This window comes from Oenanthe melanoleuca, chromosome 6 (genome assembly GCF_029582105.1).
Source record: "Oenanthe melanoleuca isolate GR-GAL-2019-014 chromosome 6, OMel1.0, whole genome shotgun sequence".
In the NCBI taxonomy this organism is placed as follows: domain Eukaryota; kingdom Metazoa; phylum Chordata; class Aves; order Passeriformes; family Muscicapidae; genus Oenanthe; species Oenanthe melanoleuca.
Window position 1 is genome coordinate 32,098,135 of NC_079340.1, and position 23,741 is coordinate 32,121,875.

The 23,741-nt window shown below is 41.1% G+C and overlaps 1 protein-coding gene across 1 annotated transcript; it reads right to left on the reverse strand.

Annotated features, from left to right (window-relative positions):
* Window positions 1-9: 9 nt before the first annotated feature.
* On the reverse strand, window positions 10-22,908 carry DHX32 (DEAH-box helicase 32 (putative)). Its single transcript, XM_056495048.1, has 11 exons — window positions 22,094-22,908; window positions 18,732-18,922; window positions 15,863-16,235; window positions 13,845-14,090; window positions 11,630-11,729; window positions 11,356-11,514; window positions 4,276-4,467; window positions 3,196-3,349; window positions 2,057-2,240; window positions 1,070-1,251; window positions 10-333 (listed from the first exon to the last, which is right to left on the reverse strand). The coding sequence occupies exons 1-11, from the start codon at window positions 22,361-22,363 to the stop codon at window positions 141-143; spliced, it is 2,244 nt and encodes a 747-aa protein (XP_056351023.1). The 5' UTR covers window positions 22,364-22,908; the 3' UTR covers window positions 10-140.
* Window positions 22,909-23,741: the final 833 nt, after the last annotated feature.

Here is a 23,741-nt window from a genome sequence, read left to right on the forward strand (position 1 = left end):
AAAATGCTTTTTCTTAGCTTCATCTGTTAAATACATTTATGTCAAAAATTTGAAATAATTACATGGGTTAGGGTGGGGATGTATTTTGGATATATTGCTTTTATTTATTGTTGTCCAGTATGTGATGGTTCAGTCTAAATTCACTGTATAACACATCTCTGCTCAGTGGGAGTTGGGGGAAATTCCTCATTTTCTTTGCTGTCACTGGCAGTTTTCTGTTCCTCCTTTGTGGCTGAAACAGGTGCCAGGTGATTGATCACTTCCTGCAAAATATCCTTGCTTTCACTTGGAGGAAGATTGCTGAAATAATACTGAGGTACCAGCTCTGCAAATCTGGGGAGGAAATCACACAAAACATTATTAATTTTTAACTGAATTTTGAAATATTTGTGTAATTATTTCCAGGCATATCTAAAAGAAGCTACAAAGTTAATATTTTAACCCAAAACTCTGCAAGAATCCAAGATTCTCTGCAAGATGTAGTAGGAGTTTGTGCTTTCAGTAGCCTGCACTGAAAATCCTCAGCCTGCACTTGAGGGGCAATGCAGTTCCCAGTAATGCAGATTAGAAAGGAATTTCCCTGCTTTAGAGCAGATTGGTTCAATAACACAATGAAAAAAGCTCTCCTATAAACATGGGAAATAGAAAAGATGGGAGAGTGAAATGTATATTCTTTGTGTAAAGAGATTTTTGCAGAAGGAAGATTCTGGTCTCTCCCTGAATCCATAAACACTGTATGATTCAGCTGCCTGGGTACAGAAAACATGTTAAGCAAGGAATTTGCTGGAAAATAGGTTTTCAGGGAACAAAGACCTTTCCAGCTGGATTCATGTGTGAGTACACTCTTCTGTTTACTCTGTTTGAATTTTTTTCCTATATATTTTACTTTAGAAGAAACTTGCAGCTCATTATGTAGGCTTTTCCAACTGATTACAATTACAGAGGCAATTATTGAGAATAGTGAAGGCCTGAGATCACAGATCTTCCCTTTTTATTTTTTTTTAACCTCCCAAAGTGATGATTTTGTGGATTTAGGAGTGAAGGAGCAGATGCATCACAGTTCACTTACAGGTGGGGGGAGATCTCAGAGACAACTCTGATGGAATTGCCCTCTGAGATGCTGAACTCATGGAATAAAACCCACTCTGGGATCCTCCTGGTGTTGTAGTAGGATGAGAAGGGATGGAGCTGGGCCACTTGTTTGTGTGTTAACATCAGGTAGTTCCCTGAGCCATCCACATCCCGAGCAATCTAAAAAAAAAATGTGGAGAGTTATCAATTATTTAATTGATCAGTGCCTATTAGATTTAAAACAGAAATTAAACTTTCCTTCAGATACTTTCAACTGGAATCTCTTCCCAAGTTTGTGTGGTTAAGTTTGAGATTGGATACCATGGAATGACACTTAAAGAAAATGTTGATCTGTGTATTTTACAGAAAGCTGTAACAAATAAGTACAAAAGTATCTGAGTTTAGCTTTGAAGGGTCTGTGAAAACATAAACATGTATTCTTTAGCTTATACACTTTTCGTGGACTGAAATACAATGTGTCAGGCCATGAAACTTGCACGTGGGAAAGGTCATTTTTGTGTTGAGAGGGAGCACAGGGATGTGAAGGAAAGCCTGGGGACTGGAGTGGCAATAAACCAATCTAGTTTACATTTACAATTACAGTTGGAGTGCCTTCCTGAGATGAGGCAAGCTGTCTGTTATGCAAGTCATTTCTCTATTTCCAGGCAATTTTCACCTTCAAAAAGGAAGTAATTCCTGAGAGAATATTGCAAGTTTAAGAGGGTTTTTTTTAGGTGAAAGAGTTCTTTGAGTGAAAGGCCTATTGGCAGTTTTCTTATTGCTGTGGAGAGTGTGAACTCCATGCAGTGAGAGATGAACCCCAGAGAAAAGGCTGAAATGGGCAGGAGTGTTTGATACACTGGGAAAAAAAAGACTTTTATCCTTTCTGGTGATCAAGACATTTCACTAATGAACTTAAGTTTTCTGAAAGCATTCTACATAATTTAACAGTGCAGGAAGATGAAACCACAGTGTTTTTCCTTACATGCATGAAGTAACCAGATAAAAGAGCTTTCTTAATGTTCAGTAGATTTTCTTCTGATCCAAAGTCTGGTTCTGAAATGGGGAGTTCAATGCGCTTCATAATCTCCACCAGCTCAGCTCTGATCATCCCAGCCATGCTCAGAGCAGAGAAGCTCAGGAAATAATCACGGCACCATTTCTCAGTGCTGAGGTCTGTGGGGGGAAAAACAATGTTTTTGCTTAAAGCAGAATCTCACTGGTGTGTGCAATCCACAGAGGTGCTGCTCTGGGAATTAAATGCTCTTGCACTGCAGCAAATTATGTCCAAAATTCTGGTAATGAGCCATACAGACAGTTTGGGCTGAGCTCACAAAGTGGGCAATACTTGATATCCTCACTTAGTTTTACAGAATTGCAGCTATTTCCTCCTGAATCAAATCCCTTCTTTGCTCTGTTATAAGTAAAGCCTCCCAGAGAATGAGTAGCAATTCTGTTTTTCAGGCCTTGTGGATTTAGGCCAGGACACAGCTGAAATCACACCTGTAGTGCTGGTGCTGATCCTGCATTCTGGTAAAGGACTGATTCTACTGGAGCTGCCTTCAGCATTCCACATGACTGAACAGGAAACAATCCTGCTTTCCTGTCTAGAGTTTTTACTCAGTGTGTGCAAATTTATCCCTCTGCTGTCTGAGCACTGGGCTGGGCTAAATGAACCAGAGCAGGATGCTTGAGCACAGGAAAATGCAGTGAAGAGCTTCTGCTGCTCTGCACTCTCCTGGCTTTTATTTCTGTTCCTGCAAATGTGTACTTTACTACTTTCCATTTTCCCTTAAATTCTTTCAATTCACAGCTATCGAAACCCCACCAGAACTGTTGGGGGAATAGAGGCCCTCCTGACCAGCTTTTATTCATCCTAAACTTGGATTTTGTGCTTCTCCAGGAGCACTGGTTTTGCACAGTGTCACTTCAGAGGACAGTTGGAACAGTGGTTATGGATCCCTGTTGGGTAAGAGATGCTGTCCTAGGACGTTTTTAGTTAATTATTAAATTAATATTCATCAGCAATAGCTACTCCCATAGGTTTCTAGAGGGAATCACCAGATTTTTGGGTCTGTTGTTTCCAGCCTGGCCCCAGAGTGCCTGGTTTTGGCTGGGGCACACTTGCCTGGCTGTGTGGGGGTGGCAGTGGCTGCCCTGAAGGCGTTGAAGACGTTGATGAGGGTGCAGTGATCTCCTGCAGGGTGGGAGAGGCGGCGCCAGCGGCTCCGGGCGATCTCCTCTGTGCCAGGAGGGGCCTGCAGGAAGCAGCTGGGAGCTGAGGAAAAAAAAACAAGTGGTGAAAACAGAGGTGCATGCACAAAACCCCACTGGCATTTTGGGGTTTTTCCTTCCCCAGCTGCCTTTAATGCCCAGTATTGGATCAGTGCTGAAGAACTGAACCTGCTGCGTTCACTAAGGGTTTATTTTTGGGTCCCTCCAGTCTGGTTTAGTTAATGTGTGCTGCAAACACCAAAGAGCAGCTTTCTCCCAGGCTGATGCTAAAAAAGCTTCATAATGCCACAACCTAATTTAGCCAGAATCCAAATGGTTTCTTTATTATAGAAAGACATCTATTGATTTAATGCCTTAATTTGCCTCCCATTAAAATTTGTGTTTTCCAGGGCATTTTACTTTTGTGTCCTTTGAGATGGTTGAGCTTTTCTAAAACTGAATTGTGCCTATGTTCAATCATTTACATTTGTTATATGTACTTAAAAAAGACTATCACAAGTTAAAAATCAACCCAGTTTGGGCATGAAAAGTTGTCCTACAAGAAGAACAACTCACGCAGCTTGATATCCTGTGGTTCATGTGCTTGCTGCCCAAGACTCCAAGGTCATGTCAGCTTTATAAAACACTTGAAGTAGAGAGACAAGATCACAAAGTAATTCTTTGTAGGTAAAGAATCTGATCTGTAACAAATGTAGATTAAAATAAGAAAGTTTCATTTTTCAGGGATGTTTCTGACAAAAGGGAGGGAGCCAATGGGCAGCTGAAGCCTGGAAACTGAATTCTCTGTGGGAATTCTTTACTTAGCTTTCATTTTACCCTTACAGTTAAGACTTGAACAGCCAAATAACATTAATTTACTTGAAATAAGTAGGATGATAATAACAAAAATTTGCTTTTTTGGAGAGACTTGGAGAGAGTCTGGATTGGGCAGGTGCACAAGGCCTGCAGTGGAAGCTGATGCAGGAGTACCTGTGACCATGGCTGCAATGGTGAGCATCTCATCCACACACTCAAATTCACACGAAGCCAGCAGTGACTTGGACAGCTGAGGATCCAGGGGGAATTCTGACATAATAATCCCAAATTCAGAGAGGTTTCCATTGTTATCCAGTGCTGCCAGATAATCCAGATCTTCCAAAGCCTGCATCAGGCTTTCAGGAGCTAAGGAAAAGGGAAGAGAATTCCAGGTCTTGAGAGTGGCTACACAGGAATGAATGTCTGAATTCTCATTATAATATTTCAGCTGTGGAGAAATGATACTGCTTTTATTTGACAGTGATTAAGAACAAAAAGTAATGGATGAATGAAAGGCTGAGAAAATTCTGGAGGAAGGAAATAAGAGGTAACAATCATAGAGCTGCAAATCACTTTGTTGATACTTTTTATGTCAGAACAGTTTTTGTCCCAGACAAAATCCTCAATAGTGGATTTTGAGGACACAATCCTCAACAGTGTGTTAGCCCCTAGACTCTGTCAAAACTGCTTCCATTATTGGCAGTTTTCAGGTAGGTTTTTTGTGTTCATTCTTTTTTAAGAGGGGTCATCACATTTGAGGGATGCTGAGATACAGGTCTAGGAAAGATATTTTTTAACCAGATGAGATACTCTGATATTTGCAGAAGTTATAACTGTTATTCTTGCAGGTATTTGGAATTCTCTTGGTTGCCTTTTTAATTATACTTTTTAAAAATAGTTTCTTATGATACCAGAAGAAAGATGGGAATGTAGTAAAAGAAAATGTCTCCCTGTTAAAAAAAAAAAAAAAAAGAAAAATTGGCTGTACTTTATCTCTCTACAAAATTCAATGTTCAGTTTTCTCTTAGTGTGGGTTATCACTTCCTTACAATCTTCATAGGCAGATGTGAGAACAGAGAGGCAGCAAAAATAATGAGGGAATATAGGGAAATATCCTGAGAGGACAGGATTAAGCAAATCAATACTTAATATTAGAACTTGAGCAGGTCTGTAGGAAATCTGGTGGTGATGAAAGCAGGTCAAAAAGCAGGTCAAACAAGCAGAGAAGAGCTTTATGTAGCTCCAGTTCTGGGGGTTGAGAGGGGGAAACTCAAGTTGAAGTTGTCAGGCCTACACTCCAAAAAATTGTTGCCAGAGCATGAAAGGCACAGGTGGAAATTTGGGAACTCCTGGAGTGTGAAGGTTCTTTAAGGTTCTTTCCTCCCAGCTCTTTTCCAGGGTAGATTTCTATTCCAGGTTATATTAAATGATCAATATCTTTCATGGGTACCAGTTCATTTATATTCACAACTGCTCTCCAAGCACTGCAGCAACTTTCTCCTGACTCCAGTCTAAGGATCTGGTTTTATTTTCTCAGTTTTATGGGTAACAAGTTAAATTCCAGTCCCCTTGAAGCTGGTGGCAGAAATTCCACTGCAGCAAGGCTTGGCCTCATCCCCAGCCCTGGGAAGCTGCACTGCCATTTATCAGCTTCTGTGGGCTGCTGTCAGTCTGTTTATTAATGGGAAAAAAATCCCTAAATAAATAACCAGACCACAAGCACAGCTGCCCACACAGGCAGGGGGTGTATTTGCACTTGGATCTTCATCAGTAGATGACTAGAAATAATTTCTTACTTCCATTAAGAGTGGGGATGTGTATGGCATCACCAAGACTAAAAGCAAAGCAAGGCTCTAACTAGCTGCTAGGTCACATTTAGCCACAATTTCCCAGACATTCTGCAAGAAAATCTTGAGATCAGGTTTTGCCTTCATTGGCAGTGAACTGTTTATTGCCATCTCTCTGTAATTAACTACTGACAGTCAAGGAAAAAGTAAAATGGGAAGCAAACACTTCTGCTATGTCTGTTATGTCTGAAGGGGAAAAATGATTTACTAATCCCCCTTACATGAGCTTTTCCAGGATTTCTCCAGCATCTAAATCTCCTAATGTGACTTCAGTTAAGTTTAAAACACCCCATTTTCAGACAAATTCTCTCGGGAACCTGTAAATTCCTTTTAATACTCAGGACCTGTTTCATTTCAGTCTCAGAGTGTTTTCCTCTGCCTGTACAATTCTATCTAGAGGGGGCATTTATTATAAGAAATGTGGGGTTTAGTAGTATAAATGATGAGCCCTTGCAAAAGTTGAAGCATCTGAGAAGGAAATACTGAGGAGTTTCAAAGAAATGAGAAGTAGCAGCTGATGATGAATATGAGTCAGTGACAGGAAATAAAAATCAGTGATTGAAAATACAGGGAGAATAAAAGGATCATTCAGATGTGTAGTAATTACTTGGAGATCATACAAAGCTATTTTCCAGAAGTCAACAAAGTAGTTTGTGCTAGAGCTCACAAAATACATGGTTATATGGCAGCCAATTTCAACCCCCTGATAGCATCAGTAATTTGCATTTTTATGCCCTAGAGTTAGTTGTCTTGAGATTTATAAGCACAAATTACTTCCCTGTCTTCCTATGAGTGTTCTGGAAAAAAAAAAAAAAAAAAGATTCCTGGAGTTTTATTGCTCCAGAAAGGAAAAGACAGTAAAGGTGGATTAGAGCAGGTGAAGGAACAGTAAAAAAGCAAAAATAAAAAACCAGAATAGGGCTTTTTAGGGTTTCTTGCCAGCATCAGCCACTGCTGCCTTGAGGTGTGAATCATGAGGATTTGTGACTCCACTGCTGCTTTCACAGGACCAAAGTTCAAACAACCTCTCAAGATGTGTCCTGTGCTTTCAACAAGAAACTGTCACATCCCTGGAATTTTGGGAGGTATTTCCTAATCCTGTATTTTCTTTCCTTGTTCTGTGTTCTTTGGCTGCTCAAGACTGGGTTGCTCTGGACTCATTTCAGGAAATCTGACCAGTTTTATGTAAATACAGGTTCTGCTTTTGATCCTTCTTAGGCTTAGTAAAGCAAATATGTAACTTAATGTTATTGTTAGAACTGGAATCGTTTATCTGAGAGTTTCAAGCTACTTAAAATTATATTCTTGGTTTCATATTTTTGGAACTTCAGTGTGAACAGAGTAAATTCTGTCTCTAAAGGCAAGCACACCTGTAATCTTCAGTACAACATCCCATGTGGCTGAAATGCAAATGCTCAAGGTGGGAGCAAATAAATTCAAAAGAATTATTCTTGCATTAGGAAGCAAGTAATTTAGGGGTTTGGTCAAAGTTCTGTAATGAGTGGATATTAGAGATAGGAATGAAACTTAAATTTTGTGATTTTTAATAGTCCATTTAAAACTCTCTTGTGCTTCTCTGGGAGATCCACAGCTTCTGTGGTCTGGCCTCCTACTCTGCAAATGCTGAATATGTAAAATACCTGTTTTTTGATAGATATTTTCCTTCCATAGGAATAACTTAAAAGTTAGAGCTGCCATGAATGTCAGGTGAAGGGATGTTGTCTTTGAAGAGCTGATTCTCTGCCTGGCACACCACAGGTTTTGCAGGTTCTGTTGGGCTGAACAGCAGAAAGAACTGCCAAAGTAACTACTGCAGGGAGAGCAGTCCTGGGAATGGTGTTTGCTGTTCCTGGTTTCCAGCATTGCTCCTTGGACAGCAAAGATGGAGGAGTCTATGCCAAGTTTTCCTCAAATTATGCAAAGATTTTTCTTCTGCAAGCACAAGTTTCTCTGTGCAGGTTTCCTCCTGATTCTCTTTTCCCCCCTGTACCTTATGAATCTTGACTCATATGGGTCTGTTTTGCTCTGAAGCAAAACCAGTTCTATAACTATTATTTTGATAATTAAAAATTACTTTCTCAAACTCATACTTTGCAGTTTTTCCATTCCCCTCATGCTGCCTTATCACTCCTCCAGTCTGTGATGGTCACTGCTGTGCTTTTCTGCCTGGGCCTGACCTGTCTTGTCCTGACAGAATATACTGAATAATGTCTGCACACATCATTTAATTGATGAAATCCAGAATTTAAAGCATCAAAGAATTAACAAGTAAATTTAAGATAATAAATCTGCCCTGAAGTGATCTCTGTTGAGCAGACCTTACATGGTGCATTGAGTTTCTGTCTTTGAGAGTTTCCACTGAAAATATGCCAATAATCTATTTCTCTGAAACAATTTGAAATTATATAAATTTATACAACTCTTGTTATTCTGGATTTTCTAGAAGTATATTCTCCAGGGAGTTGTAAAACCATAGCCCTCAACTGTCATGGTCATGATCATCGACACATCCTTTAATCTGAAAATTGTTTAGGAAATTCTGAACAGATGCAGAATCTCCAAATGCTTTCCCCTTGATTCTGCAGAGCAGTTTTACATGGCTTCATCTTTATAATGATTTGCTTAGTTTAAATAAGGATTTTCCAGTGATTTACAAAAGTACTCAATGTTGCTGCTATCTATGGGACTGGAATTTTTTTGTCTCATTATAAAACCCAGGAAAGATGTGTCTGATTAACTGATCAAAATGTAAATACATCCCTGCTCTAGGGGCACAGGGATCCCCCAATGCACTTTGGAGCTGCAGTGCCAGATTCCTTTTCCTCTGGCTCATGAATTCCAGGAAGGGGAACAAGCTCTGCTGCATTTGCTCCTCTCAATTATGGCATGAATTAAATGCAGCAGCTGTAAGCCTGACATGTTTGTTGCTTTCATAATGCAGTAATGAGTCAGACTTAATCCAGGCTTTTATTTCTCCTCAAAGAGCAGCAGAAAAAAAAAAATCCCTTGTGCACATTGCTGCTGAGCAGAAATAAAATGTTTTACTGATGTAATTTTTGTTTCTTATCTGCTGCATGTTCTCCATGTGCAGGAAACAGATTGAGAAGTACTTCTTGCTATGAATTTCAGTGTCCTCCTGATCTGTTTGTTCACCAGTTCATGCCTGTGTCTTACTCTGTCATCTCAGTGAAAACTCAATTTTGTTCAGGAGAAATTCACATAAAACCCCTGAAGCCTCCCTCTGTTTCAACTGCAAGGACAAGGTGAGAATGTTTGTTGCACAGAAACTGTGCAGAGGAAAGGCTGTGGCACACAGGAGGTGCTGCAATGTTTTTACTCCTTTTGCTCAAAGGGAACTCAGCTCCAAGGAGGTGAAGAGCCATGGGACACTCAAACCATGGCAGGGGCTTGGAACTGGATGATCTTTAAGGTCCCTCCCTGCCCAAACCTTTCTTGGTTTGTGTGCTTGAAAGCCTGATGTGTTTTGAGCTCTGTGAGTGGTCTAAGACAAGAACTGACTTCCCTGACAAATTTCTCCCTTTGGTGTTTCACTTTCTTTTAGAGAATTTCACAGCAGGCACTTTAAACTCTGTGTTCTGTCTGTGGGAGATTTCCACTCCTCTCTGGAGGATTGTGTTGGGATCCATCCAAGTGCTGGGAGGAAAAAAGTTCCCTGTCTGCTCCAAAGTGGAAAGCAAGCCAAGGTGTGATGTATCCTGGATAAAGGAAGAGCTGTGCTGGATCATTAAAGCTCTGTCTCAGATGTTGAATTGTGTAAAGCAGGAAGCAGACAAGGAAATTGTGCAGACTTTCTCCTCTCCTGTCAGAGCACCCCTGCAGTGTTTGTGGGGTTTTTCCTTTGTTCAAGCAGTTTGTCCAACATTCCTCCCACTGTTCACTAATTCCTAAAACTATTCAATACCTGCACCTGACACTCTTGATCTAGTCAGCAAAAGCTTTGTCATATTTAATGTCCATCCAAGTAAAGCCAACTCATTCACTCATCAAATGCCTTTACAATTTTTTACACATCAAGACAATGCTTTCTTCAGCTCCATTATCCAAAAACACAGCCAAAACTTAGAATTCCTGTATCTGTAAAACCTAATGTGCCTCTAGCATTTCATTCTCTCTGAATGTTGTCCCCATTGTGCCTTTAAATCCAAAATTGCCAAATACTTTCCCTCATATAATTTTACTAATTCCTTCTACAGTTCAAGACCAACTTCCTTCGTATCCAGGAAAAACACTATTATGTTTTAGCATATATTTTTAAATAGTAAAATACATTTTCAATTTGAGTGGGAGCAAACTGTATTCCATAAGCATTTTCCATGCAGATTTCATGGATTCAGCACAGGAGATGACAGTCACAAGGCCAAAATACTCCAATTCTCATTGGTTTTGAATTAATTGCCATCAGACTGGCCATGTTTTTTCCAATTTCTTTTAGGCATGTTTCTGCTAAACAAGCACACAAGGGAAAAACAGAATAAATTTTTCTTAAAAATTCCACTGAACCATCTATTGCAACATCCAACAGTGAGAATTAACACTTTATTACTGATTAATTACAGTGAACAACACATAGAAGAGATCATTCCAATTCTGTGTATGTGCATGAGGAAAGGCAGGATAATATAAGAATTCTTCTGCACTGGAAGATTATAGTGAATGAAGCCAGCAATCCCCAAACCAATGAAACCAGGGCTATTTCCCTCACTTTAATGGGTTTCAAGGCAACAGCAGAATCTGCAGAAACACTTGAGTTTTGTGATAAGCCAGAACAGAGGAAAATATTCTTCTATAGAAAAAAAAAGGCCCTAAATTATGAAGTCAGGGGGGAAAAGAAGGTGAATTCCTTCACACTCTGACCTCAAAATTCAGTTTCTTCCCTGCCTAGTATTGAAAGAGTATTTGGGTTTCTTTTATAAGGAATATTGTCTTTAAGGAGCAGCCCATTGTAAATTTGAGGTGGGAGATGCTGGAGGATAAGGAGGAAGCTCATTTCCTGCACACACATCCCCCAGGTAACAACAGTGGTTTATTTGGCTTGTAAACTTTTGATTAAATGAATATATTCTGTTGGATATCTGTACAATGCCTTGTACAACAGGGCACACATTTTCTTTGTGGGTTGCAGGAAAATAATATGTAACCTAGATGAGAAGATACTTAGATTATTGATTTTCTTTTTTAGCATTCCAATTCCATTCAGATACTTTATGGTCTTTTTTCTAAGTGCTATTGAGCTGAGAACTGCTATAGCAGGTAAGTGGGAAAAGCAGGGTGACATTATTGCAAGTCCTTAAATAAAAAACAATCCTGTGAGTGACAGGACAAAATTAACATGGAAATAACTTCTAAAATAATAATTAAAATATGAAAAATTGGTGGATCCCCCTACCTGGGCTGCTGATGAAGTCACAGTGTGCAAAGCCTGCTATGTCCATCCTCTTCAGGAACAGGACCAAGCTGGTGAGCTTGGATTCCTGAACTTTAGCTGGGATTTGTGGCTTCATTTCCTTGTATACAAATTCTTCAGGATACAAGCAGAAGATTTTCCCTGGAAGAGAATTCAGGAAAATTACCTTTTTTAAAATGCTTCCTCCTCATGTTGCCACATTGATTGTATTAATAATTTGAGCTAATGGATTTAAATTTTGAGCTAATATTTCTACCTGATGGAGACATGCCCAGAATTTGTTTATGCACCTCTGCTTGACTTTGGCTGATAGGCTGGGTTAGAACAGAGTCTGCTCTGATTCTAGGATTGTACACCTTTAAATGAAAGAGATATCAAACATCAGATAAGTACACAAGGGCTGAAAAAATATGAATGGTCTGTACTGAATTTCTCTCTAGGTCATTTTACAGAAAGGGTAGTTAAACAGTTCTCATTTCTTTTTGTTTCAGCATCTTGTAAAGGAGAGCACTCAGCATCCTGACAAACTGACAGATGTTTTGCACTCACTCTAAGTGTGCTCTGAGATGAATGTCTTTTTCTTTTTTTTTTCCAGAAGAAATGTACCTTACTAAAGCAGAAAATGTATCATCAAGAAAAACATAAAAAATATTATTTATTTCTTCAAGTGACAGAATCCCAACATTTTCTGATAGCATTTTGTTCCCTAACTCCAGATTTTTGTCTAAATACTGAAATTACAGGAGATGAGGGCTGGGTTAGAGATACATGGTGCCATGTTTTATATTTTTCCTAATTATGCTTTATTTTTATTGAGCTGAGGAGCTGATTGACTCACTGCTCTGGCCACAAGCCTGTAGTGTCCAGCAAGACCTAAAACTGCCTGGATAAGGCAGGACTCTACTCCTGTCATCTGACCTATGTGCTTGAAGTAAAAAAAAAAAAAAAGATAAAATATTCTTCAGTGCAGGGCACAGAATCCTTTTCCTGCAGGTGAATTGCTGGTACATCCCAGCTGCAAGGCTCAGGTGGGATTTTGCTCTGCACTGAACTTTTCCTGTTCCCTCTGTGCTCAGCTGACTTTGAGCCACAGAGGCTGAATGGGAATTTGAACTGGTGAGGGAGGAATATCACAGGACTAAACAAAATCATTGAATTAAAGCTAAAAGTTGCATCTCTGCTAGAGGAGGTTTGGTAGATATCAGGACTGTTGGATCTGTTTTGTTCCCATTGCTTTGTGCTTTAAATTCACAAAATGTTTCATTTGTTGCATTGTACTTTGGGCTTCAGGTTACCATGGGAGTGAAATTCATTTCTGCATCCAAGAAAACTCCAGTTGTAGGAATAAGTTTAAGAAATAAACATGGTCTAATTGAAAACTGCTTTTAGGCTCTTCCTCCCATGAAACTGTAACTTTCTTTTAGCTTGCCTTGAGACTGAGTTAGTTTCTAATTCCCAGTTAAAGACCTTTTAAAATGACAGATTTTTGCACTGAAAATGAAAGGTACTGGTGGTTCACAGGCTTTTCCCTGAACTACTTGCAAGGCCAATCAGGATTAATGACCCCTGCTCCAAAATTTTAGGAACACTTAACTGCAATTTTGGTTATTCCACTTTGTATTATAGAAGGGAAATGTATTATATTGTTTCTTTTGCCTGTTACTGGACTTTTTATTTTAACCAGGACAGCTACAAAACCAGTAGGGGTGCAGCTCTTACTCATCTCTTAGGACATCAGTTTTGTAGAAATAAAACAAATGAGATTGATTTTTTTTTTATTTTTTTATTTTTTTTTTTGCAGCTGCACTAATCCTTCCCAGGGTGGAAAACAAGAAATGAGGCCAAACTTAGAAAGAACTGGAAAAGGTTAAGTATCAATTAGATAAATGGCAGCATTTGGGGGTACTTGGATGGGAGCACATGTCCAGGGGGAGCACAAGCAGCTTGAAAAAAATAGAGATTCCCAGTGTGAGCAATTAATAAATCATTAAATCAGGGATGAGAATTAGCTCCTAAACCAGCAGATATGCCAATAGGTGCCTAAGAAGTGATTGCATTTTGCTTTATGTATAAAATACTGAGGAGAGATTTATGACTGATAGGCCAGAACTCAGGTGAGATGTATTCTGCAAACATTCTGTCATTGGCTTGGTGCCCAAATCAGTGGCAGTTTCAACTGCAAGCATTTATCTGGCTTTAGAAACTTAAAAAATCCAATTTCTGAATAAATGTGGGAAGTAATTGTGGTTTCTTGCTTGGTTTTCACATGAGATGTCCATGAAAATAATTTAAATTCTATTAATTTGGATGGTAAAAGTATCATAGAACCTGTGCTATGAAAGAAGAGAAAAACATGATCCTGTAGGGACTATTTGCATTAATCTGACCTACACAATTCCCTTTCCCCTGCCCTGAAAAACCCTTTTGCAGAGTTTATTTTTGACAAAGTGCTTCTGCTTCCCTTCACTGACCTTTCTTCTCTCCACACCCACATCGATGACAAAAGTCACATTTTTAGTCCAGATCAGAGGCTCTCCAGAGCTGGTGGTGAGCAGCACTTTCCTCCTGTCCTTCTTGCAGCATTTCTGCTTATCTGGAGTTAATCTGGGAGTCAGCTCTTGTTTTGTGGGGTATAAAGGGATGGGGATGAGCTCTCCAAGGTCAGGGTTTAAACTGGGCTGTTCCTGTCTGATCATGTGATAAGCTTTTTCAATTTCCTGTAATCAAGAGAAATACAGTTTTTTGCTCATGAAATTATTACATTCTTAGTCCAATTACAACACCTTAAATGATCAAAATATGCAGAAACCTCCCTACTTTCCCTTAATTATTATATTTCAGGAGATATAAGTATTATAAAGATTGGAATTTTTGCCCTAATGGTTAATAAACTCTATAAAGATTTAATAAGGTCAAAAAAATGTCCCTAACTTTTGTTGATGGAACATCACCTTTAAAATAGTTTACAAATCCAGAGGCTGGATATGAATTGTAAAAGCTTTTTGTTGTTTTAGTGTTTTATTCTTGAGCAGGGGGGTTAACAAGAAACCATTTATGTTCTGCACGATTTTTTGAAAGGCACACAAAAATAATTCATGGGCTGGCTCAGTCTGAAAGGGAATTTTTTTAAAAGCATTTTTATTAGCAAACGTTTTGCAAAATTGAAAAGCCAGACTGAGTTTCTCTTTGAGAGTGACACCACATTTCCAGTAGTTATAGGTTGAAAGTGCTCTATAAAAATTGTAATAAAGATACAAGAGTGACATCTAATAGCAAGGCTGGCAGCAGGGCAGCTCATAAATCCTGATGTTCTTGGTTAATTCATGTTTTTGTTTAGTTTAAAAGACAGTTGAGTGCTTGGGAAGAGTGAACCATTACCAATATGAAACTTTAAATCACAGTTAAACAAAATTCATGGCATGTTCTGGTTCATAACAAGTGTTCTGTTCATTGTTTGAGAGAAAAATGAGGGATCTCTTCTTGGCAAGAAAGAAATTCCTATTTTAGTTTTGTGAGGAGTTTACCTGTCAAAAAACCCCCTTTTAAGTAGAAATAAAATTTTCTTCCCCATCTTTTGAAATGGAAAGTGTGTATTTTCTCTTTGGCATTATCTATTGCAAATATGGGGACTGACACAGAGAATTCATTACTTTATCATTTGTAAAATTGGTGTCTGTAAGGCTTAAAACTGATTTAACACTTTATTCAAAGTGTTTCATATCCATCCCCCTTTTAACAGTGAAAAGCAACAAACACTACCTGGGTAGTTTATGCTAAATTATCCTTCCTTTAAAAAGTCATTATTTCTTGGTGAGTTTGTTGTTCTAAAGCAGATTTAATGACACACAATGGAAGATTTGGGATCACTATCAGGAAAATAATCATAATAATCATAAATATTGAAATATTTATTTGATTGTCAGATTGCTTTGACAGCTATAAAGGACCTGCTGGTGCAGTGAATTTAGGGAATCCCTGCTGTCTGCAGAGATTCAAAGGTGTCACTATTTAAAATGACCAAGCCCGTGCAGATTCCTGGATTTTCTGTCACACCTCTGGAGTGACGTTTCCTTCGTGCTGTTGTCCTCACAAATGGTTGGCAAGAAGAAACCAAATGGAAAAATCTTTTTGGGATGTTTAAGGTAAAAACAGTCCTGTGCAGTAGGACGTTGATGGAGACTGGAATGTGTTAAATCCCTGTCCTTGTGGCCTCTGCCCCTGTGTGCTGCTCGTACAACTTTTTGCATCACACAGAAGGATGGTGGCCTTCCTTTAAACCTTAAATATTTATGTGTTTTATATTTATAACAATATTTATGTGTTTTATAGGTATTTCATGTGCATAAACCACAGTGTTAATTATGCCACGCTTTTTCGAAGGAAAACCCTGAAATTACAAAACCCGGCGGCACATCAGCTCCTGGCATCAAGGTGAGACAAACCCCCCCATTTCCCGATTAGAATCAGGAAGGGAGCAGCGCTGGCTCACCTGCTCGGAGGCCAGGAAGACGACGACGTGTCCCTTCTCGCGGGAGTGGTGGATCTGGAGGAGCAGGCGGATGGCGGCCAGGAAGGGCTGGCGGTGGCTGCGGCAGGAGAACACGGCCCGGGCGCGGTGCCCGCCCCGCGCCCGCACCACGGGCGCGCTGCCGCAGAAGCGCTGCAGGGACCCGCACATGTGCGGCGCCGTCAGCACCACCAGCCTCAGCTCTGCCCGGGCTGCCAGCACGGCCTTCAGGAGCCCCAGCAGCGCGTCCGTGGCCACGGTCCTTTCGTGCACATCGTCCAAGACGATGACGCCGTAAGAGGTCAGAAGGGGCGCCGACATCATCTCCCTCTGCAGCATCTCGTCTGTGCAGTACCTGTGGCACAGACACGCAGCACTCTACCTGTAGCTGAGGTTTGGGGGCAGCAATGCTGCTCGGTGCCCCAAAAAGAACACAAACTAACAGAGTTAGTTCATGCGGTGCTTTATTCAGGGCCCTGCGGACTAGCGTCCAAAGTCAGGATCCCGCAGTTCCCTTTTTCCGTCAGGTTTTTATACCTTTTTACAAAGTGGTCTACTTGCAAAAGTACACATTCTTCAAGACAATACAGATACATAAATCTTGTAGATATCATTCCTAAAAGTTATAAATTCTGCATGCTTGTCTACTCAGAACTATAGGCTACCCCCCTTTAATCCCCCTTGCATGTTTTCCCATCACCAGAACCCTTTATTTATTATTATACTTTAGCCTTATCTTGTAAGTTTCTAAATGTTCTATATGCTCTACTAATTCCTTTAACTATTGTTTTCACAGTTCTAAATGTTCTATATGCTCTACTAATTCCTTTAACTATTGTTTCACAATGTTGGTTTCCAGGGCCTGTCTGAAAACTGCAGTTTTCTAAGCCTTAGCATGACTACTACTATATCTACATTAGTCATTTTTCTCATTATTTCGGTACCAGCAAGAGCTGCCTTGCTCTCCTCCAACAGCTACTAAGAGTCTGGATAGCTCAGAACTTCAGTAGCAACTTGCAGCTACTCGCTAGCGACGGACGAAATATTGAGACCATGTTGCGATGATTCCGGAGACAGTTTGTTACCTTCGAAGGGAATTGCTAACAACAGTCCGGTTACATTAAACAATAAAAGGGTATTTATAGGTTTATGGAGGATTGACTTTTTATGCAATAAGATTCACACATTTCAAAGTAACCAGTTATCTCTAAATTCTAAGTAAGAAAAGAAGCAATTATTGTAACACTTTAAGAACCAATAGAAATCCTAAAAGATAACGGGAGCTGAGATAGGGAAGAGGGCCCCTGTCCTTAGGAATGTCTTTGTTCTAAGGGATATAGTTCCAGGGGCCCGTTTTGGGGGAATTAGAATTTCCTACATCTACCAGGTTTCTGGGACTGTTATTGTAAGAAATTAATTCAATATATTAGTTCTTTATAAGAACAGGGAGTGTTTTGTAGAGATATCACAGTCTCAGTTACATGTTTAAGTCCTTCCTTAAGTAGTCACAAACCTGATGTGATTCAGTGACACTCAGTGACACAGTGGTGGAAAGGATGCTCCAGGCAAAAGCAGAAATATTTCTGCCCTGAAATTATCTGTTCATCTTCCATCACATACCATAAATAATTCCTGAGCTAGGAATGAATCCTTTTGGGTGAGGGAAAGAAGGTGCACTTGAGGCAGAGCCAGGACGAGCAGTTAACTTCTACCATAAGGCCTTCCTCACTTCTATCCCTGCTGCTGACAGTTTCTTTAAAGGATATTATTTTTGTTGTGTTGCTCAGCAGGACTTGGAATTTTTGAAGCAGGTTTTGATGTGTGAGAAGAAGGGATTCATCTCCCTCTCAACAGGAGCAGCTGCAGGAAGTTCTGCTCCAGGATGAGGTTTAAGGAGTTCTTCACAGAAAGAGAAAGGACAGGCAAGGGGAAGAGTGGTGGAAATTGATTTTCAGAAATGGTGAGTATCCTCCTCTCCACTGCAAACCAGTGGCTGAGAAAAAAGCTTGTAGTCTAGACATGATAGTTTGTGCCTCCCATATTAAGGAACCAGAGAAAATAACTCTCAGAAAATAACTCTCACAACTTTCTGGGAGGCTCAAAAGCTGAATCCCTGTGTTGCTGCTGTCACCTGCCTGTACTTACTGCATGAAGTGCACTTCTTCCAAAAAATCCCCCTTAATGCTATCTTCCTCTTGTTGCTGGATATACCCTCTTCTAGCCATGTTTTTTAATTGCATTTGAATTTTAACTTTTCTTTTGGAAAGATTATCCCATGTTCTTGTATTGTAATGAACACGCCTGTACTGGAAAATAGAAAAAGAAAATGTAGAGGAAAAGAACAAGAAGTTACTGAGGTGCTTAAAGAAGATTTGCATGGATGATAACATTGCCCACTTAAATCTCTGCTATGATTTGCCTCCTTCCAACCTTACTGATTAATCACAAAATCTCTGGAGAAGAGAGGGGAGAGCTCATTGCAGTCTGAAACTCCCATGTGAGGGGAAGAGGGGGGCAGACACTGATCTGTGCTCTGTGGTGGCCAGGGCTGAGGGAAGCTGGAGCTGTGTCAGGGAAGGTTTAGGCTGGATTCTAGGGAAAGGTTCTCCCTCAGAGGGTGCTTGGACAAAGCTCCCAGGGGTACCCGGGGTGGAATTGTGGGGGAGTCTGTGCAGGGACAGGAGCTGGACTCAGTCCTTGTGGGGTCCCTTCTAACTCATTGCACCCTGTGATTTTAAAACATTACACAACTTTACAAAGCAGCTTTGATTTTCATTCTCAAGACCTGCAGTGCTGTCAGCTGCCAACTCTCCAGCCACACCTCGGCCCAAAGGGCTCCGGAGGCACCAACCTGAGGATGGTGTCAGGGCTGCAGCAGCTCTCCAGGGGCACGCAGTAGCCCACCTCGTGGCCCAGGCTGACGTCCATCTGGTCGGCCACGCGCAGGGCCAGCGCCACGGCGGCCTGGCGGAGCACCTGAGTGCACACCACGGCCCCGCGGGGCTGCACGGCCAGGCAGTGCTCAGCACACCACTGGGGCACCTGCAGGGACAGGGGACAGGCAGTGAGAGCTGGGGCTTACACCCAGAGACACTGTGATAGCAGAGACACTGTAATACCAGTGACACTGTAATTGAAACATGGCAGTGAGAGCTGGGGCTTACACCCAGAGACACTGTGATAGCAGAGACACTGTAATACCAGTGAACTGTAATTGAAACAGGGCAGTGAGAGCTGGGGCTTACACCCAGAGACACGGTAATACCAGAGACACTGTAATACCAGTGACACTGTAATACCAGTGAAACAGGGCAGTGAGAGCTGGGCTTACTCCCAGTGACATTGTAATACCAGAGACACTGTAATACCAGTGAAACAGGGCAGTGAGAGCTGGGCTTACTCCCAGTGACATTGTAATACCAGAGACACTGTAATACCAGTGAAACAGGGCAGTGAGAGCTGGGCTTACTCCCAGTGACATTGTAATACCAGAGACACTGTAATACCAGTGAAACAGGGCAGTGAGAGCTGGGGCTTACACCCAGAGACACTGTGATAGCAGTGACACTGCAATTCCAGTGACACTGTAATACCAGTGACACTGTAATACCAGTGACACTGTAATTGAAACATGGCAGTGAGAGCTGGGGCTTACACCCAGAGACATGGTAATACCAGTGACACTGCAATCCCAGTGAAACATGGCAGTGAGAGCTGGGTTCACTCCCAGTGACACTGTAATACCAGAGACACTGTAATTGAAACATGGCAGTGAGAGCTGGGGCTTACACCCAGAGACACTGTAATACCAGTGACACTGTAATACTAGTGAAACAGGGCGGTGAGAGCTGGGGCTTACACCCAGAGACATGGTAATACCAGACACACTGTAATACCAGTGACACTGTAATACCAGTGAAACAGGGCGGTGAGAGCTGGGGCTTACACCCAGAGACACTGTGATAGCAGAGACACTGTAATTCCAGTGAAACAGGGTGGTGAGAGCTGGGGCTTACACCCAGAGACACTGTAATACCAGAGACACTGTAATTTCAGTGAAACAGGGCAGTGAGAGCTGGGTTCACTCCCAGTGACACTGTAATACCAGAGACACTGTAATACCAGTGAAACATGGCAGTGAGAGCTGGGGCTTACACCCAGAGACACTGTGATAGCAGTGACACTGCAATTCCAGTGACACTGTAATACCAGTGAAACACAGCACAGAGAACTGGGCTCACCCCCAGTGACTCTGTAATACCAGTGAAACAGGGCACTGGGAGCTGGGCTCACTCCCAGTGACACTGCAATACTAGTGACTCTGTAATACCAGTGAAACAGGGCACTGGGAGCTGGGGCTCACCCCCAGTGACTCTGTAATACCAGTGAAACATGGACTGAGAGCTGGGCTCACTCCCAGTGACACTGCAATACCAGTGACTCTGTAATACCAGTGAAACAGGGCACTGGGAGCTGGGGCTCATTCCCAGTGACACTGTGATAGCAGTGACACACTGCACTGAGCTGGGCTCACCCCCAGTGACACTGCAGTTCCAAACAACCAGGCAGTGAAAAGCTGGAGTGAGAGCCAGGCCTGCTGATAGCACACTGCAATTCCCAACAAGCACAATTCTTGCAGCTGTGTGGAACAGCGAGATCAAGCTGAGCTCCTGCTGCTCGCCTGCTCTGTGCGTGGGAATTACTGGTGTCAGCACTGGGAATCTCTTAAATTCTCAGCATGGATTTGAAGGTTTATCTGGGAATTGCTCAGCTGGACTCAGGCTGGTTGGAATTTGCTGCAGAAGGGGCAGAAGAGGCCTCAGGGGAGCAGGTGGCAGCAGGGTCAGTACCAGCACATGCTGATGGATCCAGGGGGTCACTGCAGTTGTTTTTGGGGCTGGCTCAGCAGCAAAACTGCTCCTGCTGCATCACACCCATGGAAAACATATCCCAGGATTTCAAACTCAGAAATGCCAGGCCAATATCTGTCATTTCAGATTAATTACTCTGTGAACACATAACTGAAACTGAACTGCTCCAGGAACTTACACAGCAGCTCCCTAATTTATCTATTTGCATAACATCAACACTGGAAAATATCCATGTGTTGTTGTTATGAGAAATTAAAATTGCATTTTATTGTAATGGATGTATTAGGTTTCAAATCCTTCATTTAATCAACATCTAAACTTAGGTGCATCAGCCACATGTAATTTATTTCTGTATAGTTATCTCCATTTCTAAAAATGTTTAAAAAACAACCAGCAATGTGCTACATCTTATTAAAGGTTCAATAAAAATTGCCTTGTTAAAGGACAATTTAAAAGCTAATATTTCTTAGCAAGAACTGTTGTTTACCAGTACACAAGTTTTTTGTGTGTAAATTACAGTTCAATAACAAGGGGTAAAACTTGGCACTCCAAAAATTCTTCAGGTGTGAATCATTTTTATGGGAACATAGGAATTTTCAGGGAGAGGTGTGATGTCTCTAGTTCACTATGTGATCTCTAGAAGTACCCAGCATTAAAGTCTGTAGGATATATGAGATGCCCTGCAACAATGATGATCCTGCAGCTTTAACTGCCAGAATTTTTTCTCCTGAAAATTTTTTTCTCCCAGTCATAAACAAGAGTATTTTGGCTGATAGCATTTACTTGAAAATTCTTTTCTACTCATTGTGACAACAGACCAGGCTTGTTATATATAGTTACAGCAGAATTTCATAGTCCTGACTGATGTTTGTGTACTTAGATTCAGCTGAGATCTTGGCTTCAGTGAGTTCTTTTAACATGAGTTTTATAAAGTAATTTTGTGCTGTTGGAGAAAACATTTGCTCCTGGCTGAAGGGAGGGAAAGATCATTAATTCTCTCTGAGAAGCAGCCGTGCAGATTTCAATCCTTCATTCCCTGGGAATTTTTTTTCATTTTATCTTATGACAAATCCCCTGTGTTTCTTTCCTGATATAACTCTAATCAGAACCAAAACACAAAGTAGCTGCAATTTTTTTTGAGTGCTTGAAGAAAGTTACTAAAATGTTTAATATATTTTAAATCTGTATTTGACTGCATTAATCTTTATTCACCTTCTGTATTTCACTTTCCCTTTCTGGCCTTAATACATGGATTACAATAGTTATAGTGACTTTGAAATTCAAACCTAATTAAATGTCCTAAAAATGCATTAAAACCCCCAACCAACTCTGTTGTACTGACCTGGGTGCTCTTGCCAGTCTTAGCATCTCCTGACACAATCACAATTTGATTATGAAGCAAACTTTCCATGAAAGTACTTTTTTCTTTCCATATTGGAAGCTCTTCTCTCTCTTTCAGCAGTCTATAATAACGGGAGGAGTAAGGCAAGCCATCAAAAGGATTAAGCTCTAAATCTTCTCCACAGACAAGTATTTCCTCTTCATCCCCATCGCTGCTGTCGAGTAATTCTGAAAAGCAGTGGTTCTCTGGAGAAAAGGTTAAAAACTCCATTTTTCCTTACATATATTATTCCCAGCGAAAGCACATTAGTGATGGAAGGAGTCCTTTGTGTGCTGATTGATCATTTTGCCCCCCTAAACCTGAGCAAATCCATTTTTCCTTGCTCCAGGATTAGCATTTCACAGCTCTTGGGTTTAAAAGTTCAGGTTGGGTGTCCAGCTGCCTTTGTGGTCTGCTTGTCCCACTCTGGGTGGTTCAACAACCACAGTGAGCCTTGAGAAAATATATTGAAAAAAAATAATAACCCCAAATCTTCCAAATGGCAGTGATGAAACCAAAAAGAGAAGCTGAGCAGATTTTGCCCTTCAGTGTTGAGTCAGGCAGTCCCAGTGTTTGCTCTTGTCCAGGCTGGGGAATAATTGGGAAGAGCAGCTGAGCCTGACCTTTGTGGCTGCTGTGGGAGGCTCTGGAGCTCTGGCTGTGATTGCAGGGCTGGCATGTGGCAGCTAATCCCAGCACAAAGGCTGCACCCCTGGGTGCTGCAGCGACAGGCAGGGCTCTGCTCTGTGCTCTCTGCAGGGCTTTAGAAAAGCAGGGAGGCAAAGACTCTTCATGCACTCTGTGGATGAGCCCAGGGGGCTTGGGAGGCTTCAACAGCTTCTGCCACAGTTAAAATACACTTAATACATGAAAAAATCCCAGAGTGATGCCAGTTCTAACCCTTCAAGGGCACCAGAAGTGGCCTTGGAAGGTGGTGGAAGAAAAACATTACTGATGTGAGACAGCTCCGACTCAAAAGTAGCAAAATAGTTTCCTAACCTTGGCTGAGCTGTACTGCAAGACAAATATTAAATAACAGTTTTTATTTCAGCTCCAGAGGGAAGTTTTCACCAGGATGCTGATAATGTCCAGTTTTCATGCTCAGTTAGGTCTTTCAGCTGCATTTGGATTCCAGTTCTCCTCTGACCTTCATGGATGCCTCTAATCCACCCTGTTTGTTTGATTTTGTGTCCATCCCTCCCTGCTTGTTCCTGAGATCTCTGCCTCTCCCAAATGGGGCCCAAATCACTCAATAAGGCAGAAATATCAGGAGGGGATTAGAAATTCAAACCCACAAAAGTTTTGGGGTTTTTTTTGTAAAATTCATCTTAAAATAACATGAAGGATTTTTTGGGGGGTAAAATTAATCTTAAAACATCATGAAGCAAACATGTGCATTGCTATTATTCTGCATTTTCCTTATTTTTCACATATTTAGCAGCAGCAGCAGCACTCTGATTTCCTCATTTGCAATACAGGCTCATCTCCTAAACACTGAGAATTGGACAGCAATATTCCTGGTTCACTGAACAAATTTGAATTGTCATACCACAGCAGGTTTTCTTTTTTGTTTTCCCTTTTTGGAATGTGTAATACAAGGAAGCAGATT

Bases quoted from the DNA above. Each gene is read 5' to 3' on its own strand.
- DHX32 (XM_056495048.1), bottom strand. From the start codon at position 22,363: ATGGAGTTTTTAACCTTTTCTCCAGAGAACCACTGCTTTTCAGAATTA. The intron at 4,468-11,355 runs GTAGGGGGATCC...CCTTTTCCTTAG, and splicing joins TGACTTCATCAGCAGCCCAG to CTCCTGAAAGCCTGATGCAG. The intron at 1,252-2,056 runs GTAAGGAAAAAC...TTTTTTTTTTAG, and splicing joins TATCTGGTTACTTCATGCAT to ATTGCTCGGGATGTGGATGG.